The sequence below is a fragment of the Oryx dammah genome, unplaced genomic scaffold (genome assembly GCF_014754425.2).
Source record: "Oryx dammah isolate SB20612 unplaced genomic scaffold, SCBI_Odam_1.1 HiC_scaffold_5, whole genome shotgun sequence".
In the NCBI taxonomy this organism is placed as follows: Eukaryota; Metazoa; Chordata; class Mammalia; order Artiodactyla; family Bovidae; genus Oryx; species Oryx dammah.
This window is the reverse complement of record NW_024070189.1, coordinates 16581411-16601043: the sequence shown is the minus strand read 5'-3', so window position 1 is coordinate 16601043 and position 19633 is coordinate 16581411. Positions and strand designations below refer to the sequence as shown.

Sequence of the window (19633 nt, the reverse complement as noted above, 5' to 3'; positions counted from 1 at the left end):
AGAACAGCCATAATGAGAACCTCTGTTCCTTGTTTAAACAGTTTGATAATTAATAAATAAAAACATTTTATGGGGAAAAAAATTGAGGTATGAAAAAATACTGTCAAGATTGACACTTTCCGCATGTAAAAATTTGATAAGGTCGTATTAATCTGAATCTGTTTTAATAATGTGGTTCTGTTCTCAAAATAACATGATCAATTATGTCAAAAAACAAAAAAAACCTAGGTCTGGAAGGGGCCTACCAGTCTAATGAATTTGAGCAAAAAGGAAGGCGGCCTTTGCCCTGAAGTGAATAGAGAATGACTTATGTGTGACAGATTAAAAGATAATTAAAAGCTTTTGCTTTTAATTAAATGAAAAAGCATTATTACATCAATATTAATGAAATTCACTACACATGGCTCTTAATAGAAATTAAAGGAATAACTATATCCATATTTATTCTTCAAGGCTCCACCTTCAAGAGATAATGGGTGAGAGGATTTTCTTAAAAGAATAAGCCTTCAGGGCACATAATCTTCCTTTCTCTTCCTTTTATTACTCTGTAAACATTAAAGAGACATCTGCAATAGTAATAACAGCCAGAAATTATTTTCATCTGATTCTGTCATCCTAAGCCATCTATAACCTCAAGATATTTTCCACATCTGCCTGAGTTAAGGTTTGATGTTTAGACAAAAACAGTGCCCTTCCCCCCCACCCAAATTAAATTAAAACCATAGCTACAGAAATCTGCTTTCTAACAATTGTGCTATTTCCCTAGGAAACTGATTTTGCAAGCTAGCTGCCTTTGTAGATATAAGTAAAATAAAATAAGTATTCTTATTGAAGGCTATAAAAACCTCTCTAACATAGAAAGTGGTCAGTATCCAAGAGTGACCAATGTAATAATATTCCATCAATTAACAGTGGTCTTGTAGAAATTGCTGCCTTGATTGAAAAGAATTAGATATGCCTGCAGGTTGGGAATGAATGGAGTGGTGGACAAGGCTCCTTAACAGATACAATCAATGCTGATCTTACTGTGCTTAATAATGAGCCCAGGAAAATGAGTAGTTGTGAAGGGACACAAAACGTAATAAATATCAAATTTTCTGATGGACAATTGTGGTATATTTCAATACATTTTGTAATGTTGATATGGCAAATATCATACCACAAGTCACCCAGGAGTTATAATGCTTAATGCCCACTTATATAAACTTCACTTTATGATAAAAGTCACAGTAGAAAATAAAAACACATAGCTCACTGGATACCACTGCAGATAGAGAAGTAAAACAAAACACAAACCCTCGATATGACAGGCTAATATGGTCAGTGGAATAAATATTTATATATGGAAACTGGATGAAATGTAGTCCAGGTTCACCCACCCCACTCCACCATTAAAACAAAGATTATATATATTTTTACCAGTATTTTGAGAAATTTTATCAAGTCTCCATGGGGAACGGACGGTGACTTGGATGAATTGTAATTATAATTATTTAGCCATTCAAAACAGTCAGTCGTCGTTCGCAGCTGTACATCTGGACACTGTTTGTTAACTTCAGACTGTATTTCCTTAATGCAATGTTCTATGCTATATAAAAGAAAAGAAAAAAACTATTTTGGTAGGAAGTAGGTAATGGAGATGTCACATAATATCATAGGGTCCTAAAATGCTTATATGCAGTACCTGGTGACACACAATTTACGAAATTATAAAACATCCACAAAATATAAAAATAGTAACAGGAAAACTGTATATTTTCATTCATAATTGAAAACTGGAAGTTCAAGTTTTCTGGCAGTTTTATTTCAAATGCAATAGAGGAAACATAGCTAGCTACTAATAGATTAATTAGAAATTCATCTGTGTTAAATAAAATTTCAAACATATTTGCAATGAAATAATGATCCTTTTGGTAAGCATTGGATGGAAGACAAGAGATAAAACGCTCTTGATGACCAAATCAGAAACATATATTGACTAAATTATGGCAAACCTCAATCAATCCAAATTAAGAAATCACAAAACAGTTACAAAGAAGTTACAATTAAAAGTTATAAAAGATACATGTTGTATATAGTTACTACAGCTAAGTATCTTTTCCTGCCATTACACTCTACTCTAAAAAAAAAAAATCCCAAATACACTAGAGATTGCATGTTAAAAAAATAAGACTGGAAGAAAATGAAACAAAAGTTTAATAACAATTATCTTTGAGTGATGAAAATTTGGTGTTTTTAATTTTACTTTTCTGTATTTTCTAAAATTTTTGAAAGCATAAGATGAAACTCTTCATTTATAAGTAAATACATAAACGAAGAGAGAAAACATGCCCAATTGCATCTACCAATACATACATGTTTTAAAAATTCCATTACAAGTATCTTCAGCTCTGAAACTAAAAAGATGTAATATGTTAATTTTCATTTAAAAATCTGCATTAATTATTATAAATGTTGTGATGAACATAAGCATAATGTCATTTGTGGAGCCACATGGATATGACATATTACTACCACCTGATGGCAGCAGATCTAAACTGCAAGAAAGCTTAAGAACAGGAAAGTTATTTTGAAGCTGAATCCCTTCACCTCAACCAGTTATGCATTTGCTTCTTAACAGTATAAAGAAACATCTGTACCAAAAAAGTTGCTACTGTTTTGAAAATATCATTGCTGTTCATTATAAACACGTGATAGAAACATTTGGAAACCAAGCTCTGATAATTAAAATCGATATCATATAAAATTCTTTTCTTCAAAATGTATAAGGTATTGCGTGCATATAAAACATACACTGTAAAATTCGAAGGAAAGCTTTTCAGGAGACTTCTGAGCATGCGTGAATTCAAACCCGAATTACTTTGAAACAAATACATTCTGAGAATCAAAAGCCTTTTCATGAAAACAAAGAACTTACAAGAAAAACAATAGCTCCTTAGGTCACAGGCCATTCAGTTTTCTGATGAGACAGGCTTATTCAGGAACACCACTTCTACGTCTGGCACAAGACTGGCATATATTTTCTACATTTATGTATGCACCTCTATGAACAGAGAAACATGATGCCCTAGGCTCACACCTTGACTCCAGGGACAGGTTATTGAAGGTTTTTTACTATAGCATCCTCCTGTGTCTCATTCAGCGAAACCTAATAGATTGCAGCAATGTGAACTGGACAGGCTCAGCCGCTAGTCTACCTAAATCTATTTCAATCAAGATTCAGCTTTTAGGCTAATCTCTAACATCTGAATCTGGGTAGAGGCCAATAACTACAACTTATAAATAGACTAAAGCCTTCAGAGAGCTAGATTTCAGTAATTTGTTCAAACACTGATAAAGGGATTGAGCAGTTGCATTTTAGAGGACCTCCCTCACTGATACAAACTGAAGACAGCTGAGCTGACTTTTAAAATCATTTGTCACAAATTTTAAGGTGAAAGAATTCATCTCTACCTGACTTTGTTTTTAGTTGGCTGTATATCATATCCATATCTGATTTTGTTTTTAGTCAGCTGTATATTATATCCGTACCTGACTTTGTTTTTAGTTGGCTGTATATCATATCTGTACCTGATTTTGTTTTTAGTTGGCTGTATAACCTGTCATTCTGCCATTCACCACTGTCTGTACATCTTGCCGAAGTCTTGAGATTTATTGCCTAATTATTATGCAAATGAGTATTTTCAAAATTTAAGATGAATGTCAGTTTGTAAGTAACTTGGCAATTTTTTTCTTCTTTAATGTCAAAAATAATTTAAAAATACATTTTCAACATCTAACAGGTAACATTATTTTTCATATATGTGCAGTAATATTGCTGATACAGATGGTAATCTTGGATGGGATGAGGTCTATATATTGATAGACTTAAATGATGCAAGATCTTCATCTAGTTTTTCAGAAATAACATGACACTTGTCTTTATTTTGGTTTAAGCTGGTTTTAGAAAAGGCATAGGAACCAGAGATCAAATTGCCAGCATCCGCTGGATCATCAAAAAAGCAAGAGAGTTCCAGAAAAACACCTATTTCTGCTTTATTGACTATGACAAAGCCTTGGACTGTGTGGATCACCACAAATTGTGGAAAATTCTGAAAGAGATGGGAATACCAGACCACCTGCCCTGCCTCCTGAGAACTCTGTATGCAGGTCAGGAAGCAACAGTTAGAACTGGACATGGAATAACAGACTGGTTCCAAATAGGAAAACGAGTACGTCAAGGCTGTATATTGTCACCCTGCTTATTTAACTTACGTGCAGAGTACATCATGAGAAATGCTGGGCTGGATGAAACACAAGCTGGAATCAAGATTTCTGGGAGAAATATCAATAACCTCAGATATGCAGATGACACCACCCTTATGGCAGAAAGTAAAGAAAAACTAAAGAACCTCTTGATAAGAGTGAAAAAGTTGGCTTAAAGCTCAACATTCAGAAAACGAAGATCATGGCATCTGGTCCCATCACTTCATGGCAAATAGATGGGGAAACAGTGTCAGACTTTATTTTTTTAGGCTCCAAAATCACTACAGATGGTGACTGCAGCCATGAAATTAAAAGACGCTTACTCCTTGGAAGGAAAGTTATGACCAACCAAGAAAGCATATTAAAAAGCAGAGACATTACTTTGTCAACAAAGATCCATCTAGTCAAGGCTATGGTTTTTCCAGTAGTCATGTATGGATGTGAGAGTTGAACTGTGAAGAAAGCTAAGCGCTGAAGAATTGATGCTTTTGAACTGTGGTGCTGGAGAAGACTCTTGAGAGTCCCTTGGACTGCAAGGACATCCAACCAGTCCATCCTAGAGATCAGTCCTGGGTGTTCATTGGAAGGACTGATGCTGAAGCTGAAACTCCAATATTTTGGCCACCTGATGCAAAGAGCTGACTCATTTGAAAAGCCCCTGATGCTGGGAAAGATTGAGGGCAGGAGGAGAAGGGGATGACAGACGATGAGATGGCTGAATGGCATCACCAACTCAATGGACATGAGTTTGAATAAACTCCAGGAGTTGGTGATGGACAGGGAGGCCTGGCATGCTGCAGTCCATGGGCTCATGAAGAGTCAGACACGATTGAGCAACTGAACAGAACTGAAGTTGTTTTCTGCTTACTGCTACTGCTGCTAAGTCGCTTCAGTTGTGTCCGACTATGCAACCCCATAGACGGTGGCCCACCAGGCTCCCCCGTCCCTGGGATTCTCCAGGCAAGAACACTGGAGTGGGTTGCCATTTCCTTCTCCAATGCATGAAAGTGAAAAGTGAAAGCGAAGTCGCTCAGTTGTGTCTGATTCTTCGAGACCCCATGGACTGCAGCCTACCAGGCTCCTCTGTCCATGGGATTTTCCAGGCAAGAGTACTGAAGTGGGGTGCCATGCTTAAGTTGCTTCTAATTGTCTTTAGAAACAAGGTCAGGTGTGAAATTATAACCAAGGTAATTCAGCAAATAGAAATCCAATTAACACATTTATTGACCAAAAATGTCAGAAGTCTAATGTTGGTATAGACTCCCTGCCCTAAATAATTTAAAATCCCAAATGTACAGCTTTGGCTGGTTTAGCAAGGACTTTCTAAAAGCATATTCCTAACTTTATTTGTAATGTTAAAACCACTTAAAATATCCTAAATGCCCACCAGTAGAGAGAATGGTTAAATAATTACATTTATCCCATGAAACACAGTCATGAAAATGAACTAGAAATACACTTATCAACATGGATGAATCTAACAAAAGTAACATCTATGGGAAAAAAGGTACAAATGAATACAAACCATGTAATACCTTGAAAGCATGCCATGTGATCACACAGTGTTCAGGATTATAATCTTACATAGTAAAAGTATAAAGAAATGTGCTAGAGAATGGAGCACAAAATATAAAAATGTTGAATCACTGTGCGGTACACCCGAAACAAATATAGAATTTTAAATCAACTCTACTTTAATACTAAATACATACTTGAAGTGAAGTCGCTCAGTCGTGTCCGACTCTTTGCGACCCCATGGACTGTAGCCTACCAGGCTTCCCCATCCAAGGGATCCTCCAGGCAAGAGTACTGGAGTGGGTTGCCATTTCCTTCTCCAGGAGATCTTCCCGACCCAGGGATTGAACCTGGGTCTCCAGCATTGCAGGCGGACGCTTAACTGTTTGAGCCACCAGGGAAGTCTTACATACATAAGTCTTAACATCTTAAATACATACTTACATACATGCATTTTAAAACAAAAAAGAAATGTGCTGTAATGATCAATATCACCAAATGCAGGGTGGGGATGGGAGTGGGGTGAGACTGCGGAGATGCACAGAGTGAGTTTCAGCTGTAGAGATAAGGTTTTATTCCTTATACTACATCATGAGCACATGAATGTTTATCACAGTATTCTCTATGCCTCTTCATATGTCTCAACACTTCCTAATAAATCTGAACCCCAATGTGCTTTAATTATAATGACTCTGAATTATCCAAGTTAATGATGTGTGCAAGAGGATGCATTACTGAGTGGCTGTGTATAAATCAATTTATAAACCATTTCTAAGATGCAACATACAGCATGCTTTTTTTTTAAAGGATATAATTTTCTCATTCAACATTCAATCCTAGGTTCCTTGAGTGGGAAAATTACTTGTTGAATGAAAGCATATCCGATAAACATTAACTGAATCCTGAATATGCGGCAGGTACTGTGATATATGCTAAGGACCTAAACATGAATAAGACATGGTCCCATCTCTAAAGGAATTCTTTCTAGTGAGAGAGATAGGCCTGTAAATGAAGGACTACACTCAGTAAGACTTGATAAGAGGTGTGTGTACGAAGTGCTGAGTAGGGGAAATACATAGGAGGTAAGTCACTCAGTGTGCCTCTGGGGGGTGCAGAAAAGGCTTCTTCCTGTAGAAAGATTATATGCGAGGATTTGATGCTCTAAGAAAACTAACCAAATCACTGTGCTTAGAAGTCCCTGATACTGACCCCTGAGAATTCAGTGCTGATCATCTAATCTCACGGCTGGGTCACTTTAAAGCTCTATTTATTTGGACAATAAAAAACATGAAGTTATTGTTATTATTATTATTTTGGTCACAACCATGTTTACACATGTAGGTATGTGTGTTTGTATATATGCACTATTTTACTTCAAAAGGATAAAGATGTTCTATAACTAGACATCACTAAACAACAACTGCACAAGAGCTGACTAACACTGGGGGTGGTGCAGTTGAGGACAGGGAGAGGAACTGAGAAAAAGAGAATAATTATAATCGTGGTGCTTAAGCTTACTGTAAAAACTCTTTCAGGATTTAAAACTCATAGTCTTTATTATTCAGTCACACAAAAAAGTTCAAAGGGGGGGAAAAATATGTTCTACCAGTAAAAAATTATTAGAACTTCTTCAATGTAAAGGTTTTAGAGGACACAGAGGTGTGCTTTCATAGAAGGGTGAGAATTTTTATTTTTTAGAGCAGGGTAGAGGTGCCATGGCAGAGATTCAAGACTGTATCTACAATATGGAAAATGGAAACATTAAAAAGCTTTTTAAAGCTTTTACATGTTTGTGGCTTTTGTTTATACTTTTTACCAACATAAATTCAGTCTAAGGAAAAGGTTTTTTCAATACTATGATACATTTAAAAACATCAAGAACTAGTTGTGAAGTCAATGGCAACCCGCTCCAGTACTCTTGCCTGGAAAATCCCATGGGCAGAGGAGCCTGGTAGGCTGAGGCCATGGGGTCGCTAAAAGTCGGACATGACTTCACTTTCACTTTCACTTTTCACTTTCATGCATTGGAGAAAGAAATGGCAACCCACTCCAGGGTTCTTGCCTGGAGAATCCCAGGGACCGGAGAGCCTGGTAGGCTGCCGTCTATGGGGTCAGACAGAGTCGGACCCGACTGAAGCGACTTAGCAGCAGAGGTGCCAGGGCAGAGATTCAAGACTGTACTACAATATGGAAAATGGAAACATTAAAAAGCTTTTTTAAGCTTTAACATGTTTGTTGCTCTTGTTTATACTTTTTACCAACATAAATTCAGTCTAAGGAAAAGGTTTTTTCAATACTATGATATATTTAAAAACACCAAGAACTAGCTGTGAAGTAAATAAGAATTTTCTGGCTTTTAGATAAACCTAGCTCATCTAAGGAGATTAATAAAATTGCTCAGAATTAACAGGTAATTAATAGGGAAGAGACTGATAAACCATAAGTCAGCCATGAAATGAAAACTTACTTTCCTGAGACAAAGATGTTTTTAGATCGTATTTCTTAAAAGGCTGAGAAAAGAATTTATAAGACAACTATTTCAATGAAATGTAGCAAATTTATATATTTTTGCTAAGCTATTTTCTGTTTCAGATACGTTTCAGTTATTTCATAAGTTTTAACTGTACTCTCAGGGAAAAAAAATCCTTGATCCCAAATCCTATTAACAACACTCTCCTTAAATCTTCTCAAATGAATCTTCCCCTTTCCATTCCTATTGTGAAAGAAGGGGCTCAGGATCTTATCATCTCTCATCTGGACTATATAAATAGCCTCCCAAGAGTCCCATCTATTGTCAATCCACCTTTTGTTCAGAGTTATTCTCATCAGTCCTCACCACAAACGTTTACAGAGGCTTTAGAATGGTCCAGATTGCTTCAGCAAAGTTCAGACCAGCGTAGGGCAAGCGCCCATCTAAAAAATCTAAAGCACTTTCAAAAGAGTCAACCAACTGTGAAATACCCTCCAACTTCCATTCAATGGTGGGGTAGTCCTGGCATTGCTGGAGTGAGCCTGGCATCATATACCATATACCATATGACTTGGGATCCCTTTCCATAATGTAAATAGGAGCTCCATGGAAGTGGCACAGGGCTCTGTTAACAATATAAAGAACATTTCCCAGAAACGTTCTACAGCAATATTAGGACATGGCAGTTTAACATCCATGACAAGCAAGAGTAAGTTAATGTGCTTTCTTTTTTATCTATGGAGGCTTCCCAGCTTTCATATTTTAGCATAGTTACTAAAGTCAGAATGTGACTTATCCCAGTGAAACCACACAAACTGAAAGCTGGAGAAAAAGTGAGAAATCTGCACCAGCATTTACTTTGGGATAATTGCCTTGGTTCTCTTTCTGAGAAAGAGAAAAAAGAAGAGAGAAGGAGGACATATATAATAATGAAAATCAGACTGTATCAGGAACACATCTAGTCTACATCTTTATCTTCATTGCCCAGATACATGCAATCACTAAACCAGTCAGATTTGACTGCAAGTTACAAACTGAGGGTTTAATTAATACGTATGGCCACACTGTGAGGAGGCAGGACATACAGTTTTATACACTGCTTATAGGAGAGAAGACAGCGGAAGGCCTGCTGAGGAACAATCTTATCACAGCTAATTATACAACGTCTAAGAAACCATCACATAACCTTTCCTAAGGAAGGAAGGACACACGTATGCATGTGTGTGTGCAGTAACAGCAGAAAGACTACAAATAATGTAAATGCTTATCAAGAGGGAATTGACTTAGTATACGAAGAAATTTTTAAAAATACGTTAAAAAAATCTAAGTAAAGTACACACACAAATCCCATCTGTGTAAAAAGGAGAATATATTTTTGGGTGCACACGTCTATATATAAAAAACATTTCTGGATAGTTCTACAATAATTCATTGGTGTAAGTTACCTCTGAGGAACAAGACGAGGAGGGTCAGAGGAGTTAGAAAACTTCCTCATCTCTACCCTTCCATACACACCTTTTCCTTGTTTTTGTCTTTCTCTACTGTCTGCAATTCTTCCTGAGTATGTATCATTTTATAATGTAAACTATTTACCAGAAGAGAAAAGTAGCACTTGATGATAGCTTCTTGTATCCCATACCACTCATCTAACGTCACACTAGCTAAAGCAGACACTGCTGCGGCTGCTATGTCGCTTCAGTCGTGTCCGACTCTGTGCGACCCCATAGACGGCAGCCCACTAGGCTCCTCTGTTCCTGGGATCCTCCAGGCAAGAACACTGGAATGGCACAGTAGATGTCTAACCTCTTGCCTACTTTGTGCCAGGACTGTTTTAGGCAGTGAGAATACAGTGCAGAACAGTTAGCCTTTAAAGCAAAAATAAAGGCGATAACAAGGCCAGCTTTCAGGCTCCCCAACTCAACTTCTTTCCAAGTCCCATAAGACGATATTCTTAGTCATAATTCTAGAATAAAGACTGATTAACAAAAGCTGTGGCGTTAGTGATCCTTTTAAGACAAGGTGTTTACTTTGCTAAATCCTTGACGAGGCCCTTTCCCAGGGAAAGCTGTTGGGGTTAAGTTAGCTCTCGAGGCATTAGTCATTGGCAGGAAAGAGGGGCCAGCCACACAAGCTACATCTCCTTAGCAGGGCCCAGTCTCCTTCTAGCTTTCCCTCCCCTGTGCTTGTCCTCATAGCTGAGCTGGCTTCACTGGGAACCTCTGGTTGGCATCTCAGGGCTAGGGGTTACTTCCCCCTCAACCATTAACTCTGACCCTCCCTGTGGAATAGTGGCCTACTATTGCTGGCTCAACCTCCTTCTCAAGTCTGCATTTTTAGTACAATATTATTCACACTTTTGCTATTAAAACAGCTTATAGACAGGAAGACACTTACTTCCTTTTCCTTATTTTCCATGGAAAGATAATACAATAATATTTCTTATTGGAATATCCTAAATGGTGATTCTTTATTGTCTTAGGCCTGTTTGGCCAAAAGTAAGTAAAGCTAACTCACCTAAAAATAAAGATTATACTTTTAAAACCTGTTGAACACCTAAAATGTATGCATTACCTGAAAGAATCTCTTAATGATCATCTGATAGAGCTACTGATCCCACATTTTACGCTACTTATCTCAGTCTCCTGAAGCAGAGGTCTAATGAAAGCTTTGAGGGCATACAATACAGGACTCTGGAGAAAGAAGTTGGAACATCCTAGACTTCAAATAATGGAGCTAATGGTGATGGATCATGATGAGAAGAAAATGGTCTAATATGCCACCTTGAAACAGAGAGCATGGTTAACTTTATAGAAACCATCTATCCAGTATTCTGCCACAATATAAAGTTAACGCCCTCCCCTACCACTCTGACCCTACCTCTCCTGGATCAAGACCAATGGTATTATCTATGGGAGTACTTCTTGTTCTTTCTTAGATTAAAAAAAAAAGGCAGGGGATGGGGGGAGTAATCCTACACAGTGCCAGCAAAACTTACATCCTGAGGTACACACAAATACTATCTATAGTTAAGAAACAGAAAGGCAAAAGAAACTCAATGATGTATCTATCAACTGAACATTAAGAGGAGAAAAATCAGTCATGATGTATTGTAAGCCCAAGACAACTTCTATGCCTCAATATTGTGTTAAGCTAATAATAAGTTCTGTTCAGCTCAAAAAAGATGTTAGTGCTATGTGTGGTTTTTAGTTACTGGGGTGCAGCATTCACAGTATCCCTCTTTGGCAGGTTATTTACCTTCCTGCTACCAACGCTGATATGTGTTAGAAGCAAGTGATTCACCGTCACTGATTTCCACTGTCAGACCTAAGAGTCACCTAGCTCTGACTTGAATGCAAATGAGGATGTGAAAGTGAAAACGGTCTGGGAGAATGACAGCCTCTCTTGAAGGGCAGGTGAAGGTTCAGTGACCTCTGGGCATTCTAGTCCATTCTGGTGAATCACTGCTTTGGGAAGCAAAAGACCCTGTGGCTCATAAAACCTGATGATATTAAGAAGAGGGAAGGAATTCACACTTAGAATTCAGGGTCACTGCTAGAAACACAACTTTAAAAATTCAAGAGTAAAGGAAAAATACCATATTTAAAAATGAATTACTAATGTTTTCTTCTTTAAAAGTATTGGGAAAAGCCATATCATATGGATGTTCATTACTTATTCAGTGTACACCATTGAGAGATAAATAGAACTGTTAGAATACAAAAATGCCAAGGGTAATTCAACTACTGCAGTGTAAGTGTGGCATAACTGATTCGTCATGACATACAATTTTCTAAAAGCTATTCTGTTAGGAGGCAATAAATGAGTGCATAAATGATTTACACTCTTCTGAAACGTGGTTATTATTCAGTATTTTATTTTTAAAAAATATATACACCCTATACTATTATGTTTATTCTCTAGAGTATAATAAAAACATAATTGAATTTGATGAAAAATAGACTCGATTCTAAATGTAGCACACAGCACGTACAGCTCTCCCTTATTTTATCCCCCATGAAGATCAATGGTCACTTGAGGTGGTTTTGCTCTAGGTTTGTTTTAATATATGGGCAATAAAATATTTTTAATTTAAAAATTATATCCTTATACTCCATGTCATATTTTCTTTTTAATACTAACATCTGAATTTTGACCTAAATGACAATTTATGATGGCAAAGTACAATATTTTAATCACTGTTTTACTTCTCAATATGATTTCTTATTGACCAGGTAGGACAGGAAATAACTGTAGATGGTTTAGCAAATAAAAATGAAACTGTCTATGATAAAAGCATCAGAGCTCAGTGACTTGGTTTTGTTTCTAATCTCTTATTTTGTCTTTTTTTTTTGGCCATGCCCTGCAGCTGGTGGGATCTTGGTTCTCTCACCAGGGATGGAACCCACGCCTCCTGAGGTGGAAGTGTGTAGTCTTAACCACTGGACCACAAGGGAAGTCCCTCAGCGATTTGTTCTGATGGAGCCGCAAGGCCATTATGAACAAAGAAAATCACTTTTTAGAAAATATTTAAATTTTGTTTTAATATAATCATCTCTCTAGATATATGTATAACTGAATCATTTTGCCATATACCTGAAACTATCACAATGTTGTAAATCAACTGTACTTCAATTAAAAAATTTTTCTTAGTATCAGTTGCTGAAAAAAAAATTCTCTAGAATAAGGATAAGTGACTTGTTAATCTATTTAAGCTCATACTCATTTCATTTATAAGTTCCTTTGGGTGAGAAACTGTGTCAATCAATATATACATATATAATATTGAATACATAAATTAGATAAATACATAATTATACTGAAGTTTAATATAGTGATTTTATATTCACATATATAATATAAATTATAATACATATTCTCTATAGTGTGATTAGGTCACATATACACGCTTTTTTAAAAATGATATACTATTTTTTAAAGATATATATACTTATATGGGTATGTACATATAAATTAACGGTAGTTACAAATTAAAAATAAGAAGCTTAATTCTCCCTGTTGAAAATAAGGGAAAAGGTTTCCCTCTCCTTCTTTTTCTTATTTACCTTAGAAACTGCAAATGTAAGTACTTTTTCATCTCTCTGAAATGTATCCCTTGGAAGACTAGATAGATCTTTTGTCAGCTTTCTCAGCCAGGACTGTCTTTCTCAAAAAACTAGGAGCCATCCTTTCAAAACACAAACACCAAAGGAGATAACTATCTCCCTGTGTCTGTGAAAAGGAGCAGCCTAATGTCAGTGGGTGCCTTGATTCAATTTGCAAAACTGTTTCTTATCATAAAGACATGAGAAGTTTGCTTCTCTTCAGGATGATGCCAACTAGCTTACACAGGTGCTTTTTAATCATGGTGAAGTTAGGATGAACCACGTGTGAAGAACTGTGCTGTCAATTCTATTTGAAGGCTGGTTATGAAACAGGAAGGAAGGAGGCAGGGCACAACCATTAAAAGAATGATAACAACCATTAAGAGAAACAGGGGACCACAAAGACCTGCTCGAAACTGCCAGGCCCGAGACGGTGGAAGATTCGACTGCAGTAGACCTCGAGCCGTATTATGTGTTTATTGTCATATACAAGCATACACTGAAAGATACACCCACGGGCACCATGACAGTTCCGAGGTGACCGTAGAGACCAAAAAGTGGGTGGTGGCCCAATCCTTGGAAATATCTGCCCCTTCCCCAAAATACTTGTAATAATCCTCCCACTCATTAGCCTATGAAATTACCCAGCCCGTAAAAATGAACTACCCCATGTATCAGGGCTGCTCACGCCTTCTGAGAGACCCCACGCTACCTATGGAGGGTCTATCTCTCTAAATAAACCTGCTTTCACTTTACTACGGCTCACTCCTGAATTCTTTCCTACATGAAGCCAAGGATCCTCACTTGGTCGGCTGTCCCAAGGACTTGGAACTCTCTGGGGACTGGGGATATGACCATCCTCCTGCACCCCATTTTTTCCTACAACAGATATTGTTTCTCCTGAAAATATGTATTACATGTAATGGATGTCCCTGCTGCTGCTAAGTCACGTCAGCCGTGTCTGACTCTGTCCGACCCCATAGACGGCAGCCCACCAGGCTCCGCCATCCCTGGGTTTCTCCAGGCAAGAACACTGGAGTGGGTTGCCATTTCCTTCTCCAATTCATGAAAGTGAAAAGTGAAAGTGAAGTCGCTCAGTCGTGTCCGACTCTTAGTGACCCCATGGACTGCAGCCCCCCAGGCTCCTCCGTCCATGGGATTTTCCAGGCAAGAGTGCTGGAGTGGGGAGGGTGCCATTGCCTTCTCCAAATGGGTGTACCTACTAGCCTATATAAAGGGCTGTGATTCCTTTCTGCTTTTGCAATCTCTTAGCAGATCGCCTGGGATGTTTCTGACATTTTGATTTAAAGCCTGTTGAATAACAGAAGAGTTTTCTTTCTCTTCAGCCTTTGTGGAGAGGATTCCCAGAATGGGAGAAGATTTTAATTTTAATTCCTCAGCAATATGATAATTTTTTGCTTTTTATAAAAAAATTTTGGAGTATAGGCTATTTTTTGAATTTAAGTTATTTATGCCCATTGTTATGATAAAAAGTTAACTGTATTCTCAAATTTAAACATGAGGAAAAAACTGCAGGAAAATTTCACTTGCTCGGTTCAGTTTCTTTGACAGTGCATAACTATACCTTAAATTTTTAAAAAGGAAACACTATTCATCATTTGATAATAGACATTTCTACTGTGGTTTGCCTATTTGTAACCTACACTGATAGGGCCAGAGTAGGATAGTTACACTGGTAGTTGTGGAAGTCCCAGGAGGGGATTACAGATAGGAAAACCAAGGGGACTTTGGGAAATCACTGCAGGTTAATGATTGCTTAAGAAACGTATCAGAATGTTGTACATGAAGCAGGCTTGCTTAACTGTAAAATGATAAATAAAAGCACAAGATATGCCCCAGGTCATTAAGTGAAAGAAACAAAATAAGAGGCCTGCATTCTGCTGGTTGAATTCAGCAAGATAAAAGATACTTAGGACCAAGGACAAGAACTTAAAGGAAGGACAACATTTCAAAGTAGGAGACTCTCATGATACAGAAACCTGAGATGATTCAACATATTTTACGATATGTTACCATCCTTCTCCCTTTCCTGGTGGCTCAGAGGTTAAAGCGTCTGCCTGCAATGCAGGAGACCTGGGTTCAATCCCTGGGTCAGGAAGATCCCCTGGAGAAGGAAATGGCAACCCACTCCAATATTCTTGCCTGGAGAATCCCATGGACGGAGGAGCCTGGTGGGCTACAGTCCACGGGGTCGCAAAAAGTCGGACACAACTGAGTGACTTCACTTTCACTTTCTTTACCATCCTTCTGCTGGTTTAACTAATTGTTATGACAGTTAGTTTGACCTCATAGGGTCAAACATTCTCCCACCTGATACAAAGGTGATGTACGTCTGATGTTTACTAGAAGAACAAGGGAAAAGGCAGCCTTCTCCCCTCCCCTAATTTTCTTTGATTATACAAATGTAACCCATTTAATCCTCAGGGCAGAGCCCCCTTGCCTGCCCACTTGCATCTCTCACAAGTGTCCTATATTAATAAGCCTACTTTCTTGCCTATCACTTTGTCTCTCACTGAATTCCTTCTGCCCTGAGACAAGCAAGTCCAGACAGGAGGTGAGTGATTCTAATTAAAAGACCACGGGTTCAAGTCCGAATCTGAGTTACATGGTTTCAACATGAGGTGAATTATTAGAATCTTTGGTCAAAAGGATTGCAGTGAATGAACTGACCCTGCTGCTGCTACTGCTGCTGCTAAGTCGCTTCAGTCGTGTTCGATTCTGTGTGACCCCATGGATGGCAGCCCACCAGGCTCCCCCGTCCCTGGGATTCTCCAGGCAAGAACACTGGAGTGGGTTGCCATTTCCTTCTCCAATGCATGAAAGTGAAGTTGCTCAGTCTTATCCAACTCTTCGTGACCCCATGGACTGCAGCCCACCAGGCTCCTCCATCCATGGGATTTTCCAGGCAAGAGTACTCGAGTGGGGTGCCATTGCCTTCTCTGGAGCTGACCCTAGGGTCCACAAATACATATGAAGACAAAGTCCTTTATATCAGAGAATATGTACTACTGGAAATCTGCTTAGCTGTTCCTGCTTTCCCCAGTGTGTATTTATTTATTTTTAAGTAATTCATTTATTTTTGGCTGTACTGGGTCTTTGATGCAGAGCACGGGGCTCTCTGTTGCTGCACACGGGCTTTCTCTAGTTGCGGTAAGTGGAGGCTACTCTCTAGTTGAAGTACATGGGGTTCTCGTTCTGGTGACTTCTCTTGGGGAGCACTGGCTCTAGAGTACACGGGCTTTAGTAGCTGCAGCTTACAGGCTCTAGAGTATACTGGCTCAGTAATTGTGGTGCACTGGCCTCCCTGCCACAAGGCATGTGGGGTCTTAGTTCCCAGATCAGTGATTGAACCTGTGTCCCCTGCATTGGCGGGCAGGTTGCTAACCAATGTACCACCAGGGAAGTCCCTCCTCCAGCATTCAGTAACACTAATTTTGGAGTAGGTGATAAAGACTAACTTCACATAGATGGACTGGCTAGCCTCCCAATTTAGTGAGGAGACTTAATATGACAAACATTACATAAAAATAACTTAATGTTCTGCTTTCAGCAAGTCAAGCAATCCATGACCCTACACTACCATTTTTTGAATATCTAATTTCAAAATTTTAATATCCATGCTTATCCATCAAATGATAATGTTTAAACATATTAATGAAAATGCAGGCCGTCAATACTGGCAAGCTCTAAGAAATCATGAACAGCATTGCTGTTGTTCAGTCACTAAGTCGTGTCTGACTTTTTGGGACCCCGTGGACTGCAGCACTCCAGGCTTTCCTGCCCTTCACCATCTCCCGGAGTTGGCTCAGATTCACACATCCACACATGACTACTGGAAAAACCACAGCTATGACTATATGGACCTGAGAATCCCTTGGACTGCAAGGAAATCCAACCAGTCCTTCCTAAAGGAAATCAGTCATGAATATTCACTGGAAGGACTGATGCTGAAGCTGAAACTCAGATACTTTGGCCACCTGATGCGAAGAACTGATTCATTTGAAAAGACCTTGATGCTCGGAAAGATTGAAGGCAGGAGGAGAAGGGGATGATAAAGGATGAGATGGTTGGATGGCATCACTGACACGATGGACATGAGTTGAGTAAGCTCTGGGAGTTGGTGATGCATGGGGAGGCCTGGCATGCTGCAATCCATGGGGCTGCAGAGTCGGACATGACTGAGCAACTGAACTGAATAGAACTGAGGAGACCAAAATTTGCCACCCTAAAATATGCCTCTTTGGCATATTAAATTATACCAAGCTGTCTGTTTTCTAAGAAACACATAAAGTAAATAATCTGAAAACCAAGTAGGAGTTACCCTTCTGTTAGAAACATTCACATTCATAAGGAAAAAGTCTCCATTTGTAAAGCTATCTCCTTCACTGTACCAGGCAGAGGAGGATGACCAAATCTCTTATCAGTGGAGAAGGCACTGACTTAAGCCTGCGCAACAACCTCACCCTTGTTTATGATGCTTTTCCTGGTAACTTTCCATGCTTGATTCTCCCCACCCTCAACAACCTTTTTCATCTTTAGCTGAGAATGGTATTCAAGATGAGGACTTTGGCCACTTTGGCCATCTACTCAGTTTTTCTGAGTCTCTCCCATGAATACAGGATATTACACTTTTGTTTGAGTTTTTCCTATTCATTTGTCTCATTTCAATTTAATTATTAGACTACGCAAAGAACCTAGAAGGGTAGAGGAAAATTTCTTCCTCCCCAACAACAGTAGTTCAATAAACTTTATCTATTTGAAGGCAGTCCCTGTATTTTTAGCCTTTTTTTAGCCTTGTTTAAAGTAGTAATCAGATAAGAAAAATCATCTTATATCCTAGAGGAAAGGGTCTAATTAATCTTTTGAGGAAAGTTAATGATAATTAAAACCTAAAATTTTCTTAAGAGCAAGAAACACTAAATGTAGACTAAATAAAAGTTCTTGTAAATGAAACATGAAACCAATTTGTTTTAAAATTAACAATATTTACCTTATAGCATTTTGTTCTATCTTTTCATCAATGTCACTGAAGATCTGCTTAAACTCCAAGTCTCCAGGAAATGAATTTAACAAACAATGTAGGTCAAAAGAATTGTGGGGATATTCATCTCCCCAATCCATCCTGAGAAATAAGAATAAAAAATGTCAGTTTCCCCAAAAAGAAAGGAAAAAAAAAAACCCTCAAGTTGTGATACTAACCCCAAAATTTAAATTCTGATTTATAGGTAAGATATAGCAGTAGAAGAAGTAAGATTATTATTAATCTGGGTAGACTGTTTTGTTATTTAAATTTCATGAGATGTGACCCAATTTTCACACCTCTACGGTTTGAAAACTGAAAAGAAACAGACTGCCTGAGCATCCACTTATCATTGTAACCAAGAGCTGCAGAGTATACCATGAAGCCTCAGAGACCACTGTGAGCAAGGGTAGCTGCTTTGAAAATTTAATTATTAATAAATACAAGTAATTTCTTCTCATACAATGAAACAGCTAAAGATTTCTTATAGGTTCTTATCCTGCACTTCAGAGAAGTAGTTTTGGAATAAAGCTTTTATTTTTCTTCAGAGAATTTAAGGGAAAAACATTTAACAATAACATTTCAATACAGCAGTCCATAGCATCACAAGACTTATCATTTGAAACTCAATTAGTTCCAAATACAGAATAACCATGGATATACCATTTTAAAATATAAAAAATCCTCATACACTTGGATTCTCCTATCTTAAAATATTTTGCAGTAAAAAGTTTAATTTTTACTTGAAAACAAATTATATTAGAGGTATATAATATGCCATAATTAACATTAACTTGAAATCAGGCAAAAAAAAAACCCCAAAACTATAAGCTAAGTGGTAGATAATGCTATGTCCACCAGAAGTTATGCTTTAGGACAACAAAACCTCAATATTTCCATATATCAATGAGTTTGGTATCTTCCTATCTTCCTAGTAGCTCAATTATTACCAGAATGTGTGTGCTTGGGTGCCCAGTCACTCAGTCATCTCCAACTCTTTGTGACCCCATCGACCATAATCCACCAAGCTCCTCTGTCCATGGAATTTTCCAGGAAAGAATACTGGAGTGGGTTGCTATCTCCTACTCCAGGGAATCTTCCCAACCCAGGATCAAACCTGCATCTCCTGTGTCTCCTCCATTGGCAGGTGGATTCTTTACCACTGAGCCACCTGGGAAGCTCCCAACAGTCATTTTTAAATCCAACAGTCAATATTACTAACAATGAATTCAGTTTATATATTTGTATATTTTAAAATTT

The 19633-nt window shown here is 38.0% G+C and overlaps 1 protein-coding gene across 6 annotated transcripts in view; it reads right to left on the bottom strand.

Annotated features, from left to right (window-relative positions):
* Positions 1-19633, bottom strand: part of KIAA0825 (KIAA0825 ortholog) — a 434350-nt gene that overhangs the window by 361040 nt on the left and 53677 nt on the right. For 5 of the 6 annotated variants that reach the window (XM_040241509.1, XM_040241510.1, XM_040241512.1 and 2 more), the window contains 2 exons: positions 18344-18475; positions 1420-1588 (listed from right to left, as the gene is read on the bottom strand). In XM_040241509.1, coding sequence (XP_040097443.1) covers positions 1420-1588; positions 18344-18474 — 300 coding nt within the window. In that variant the 5' untranslated portion in view covers position 18475. Of the gene's footprint in view, positions 1-1419; positions 1589-18343; positions 19401-19633 lie in introns of those variants that run through there. The other variant, XM_040241514.1, reaches the window with a different exon arrangement.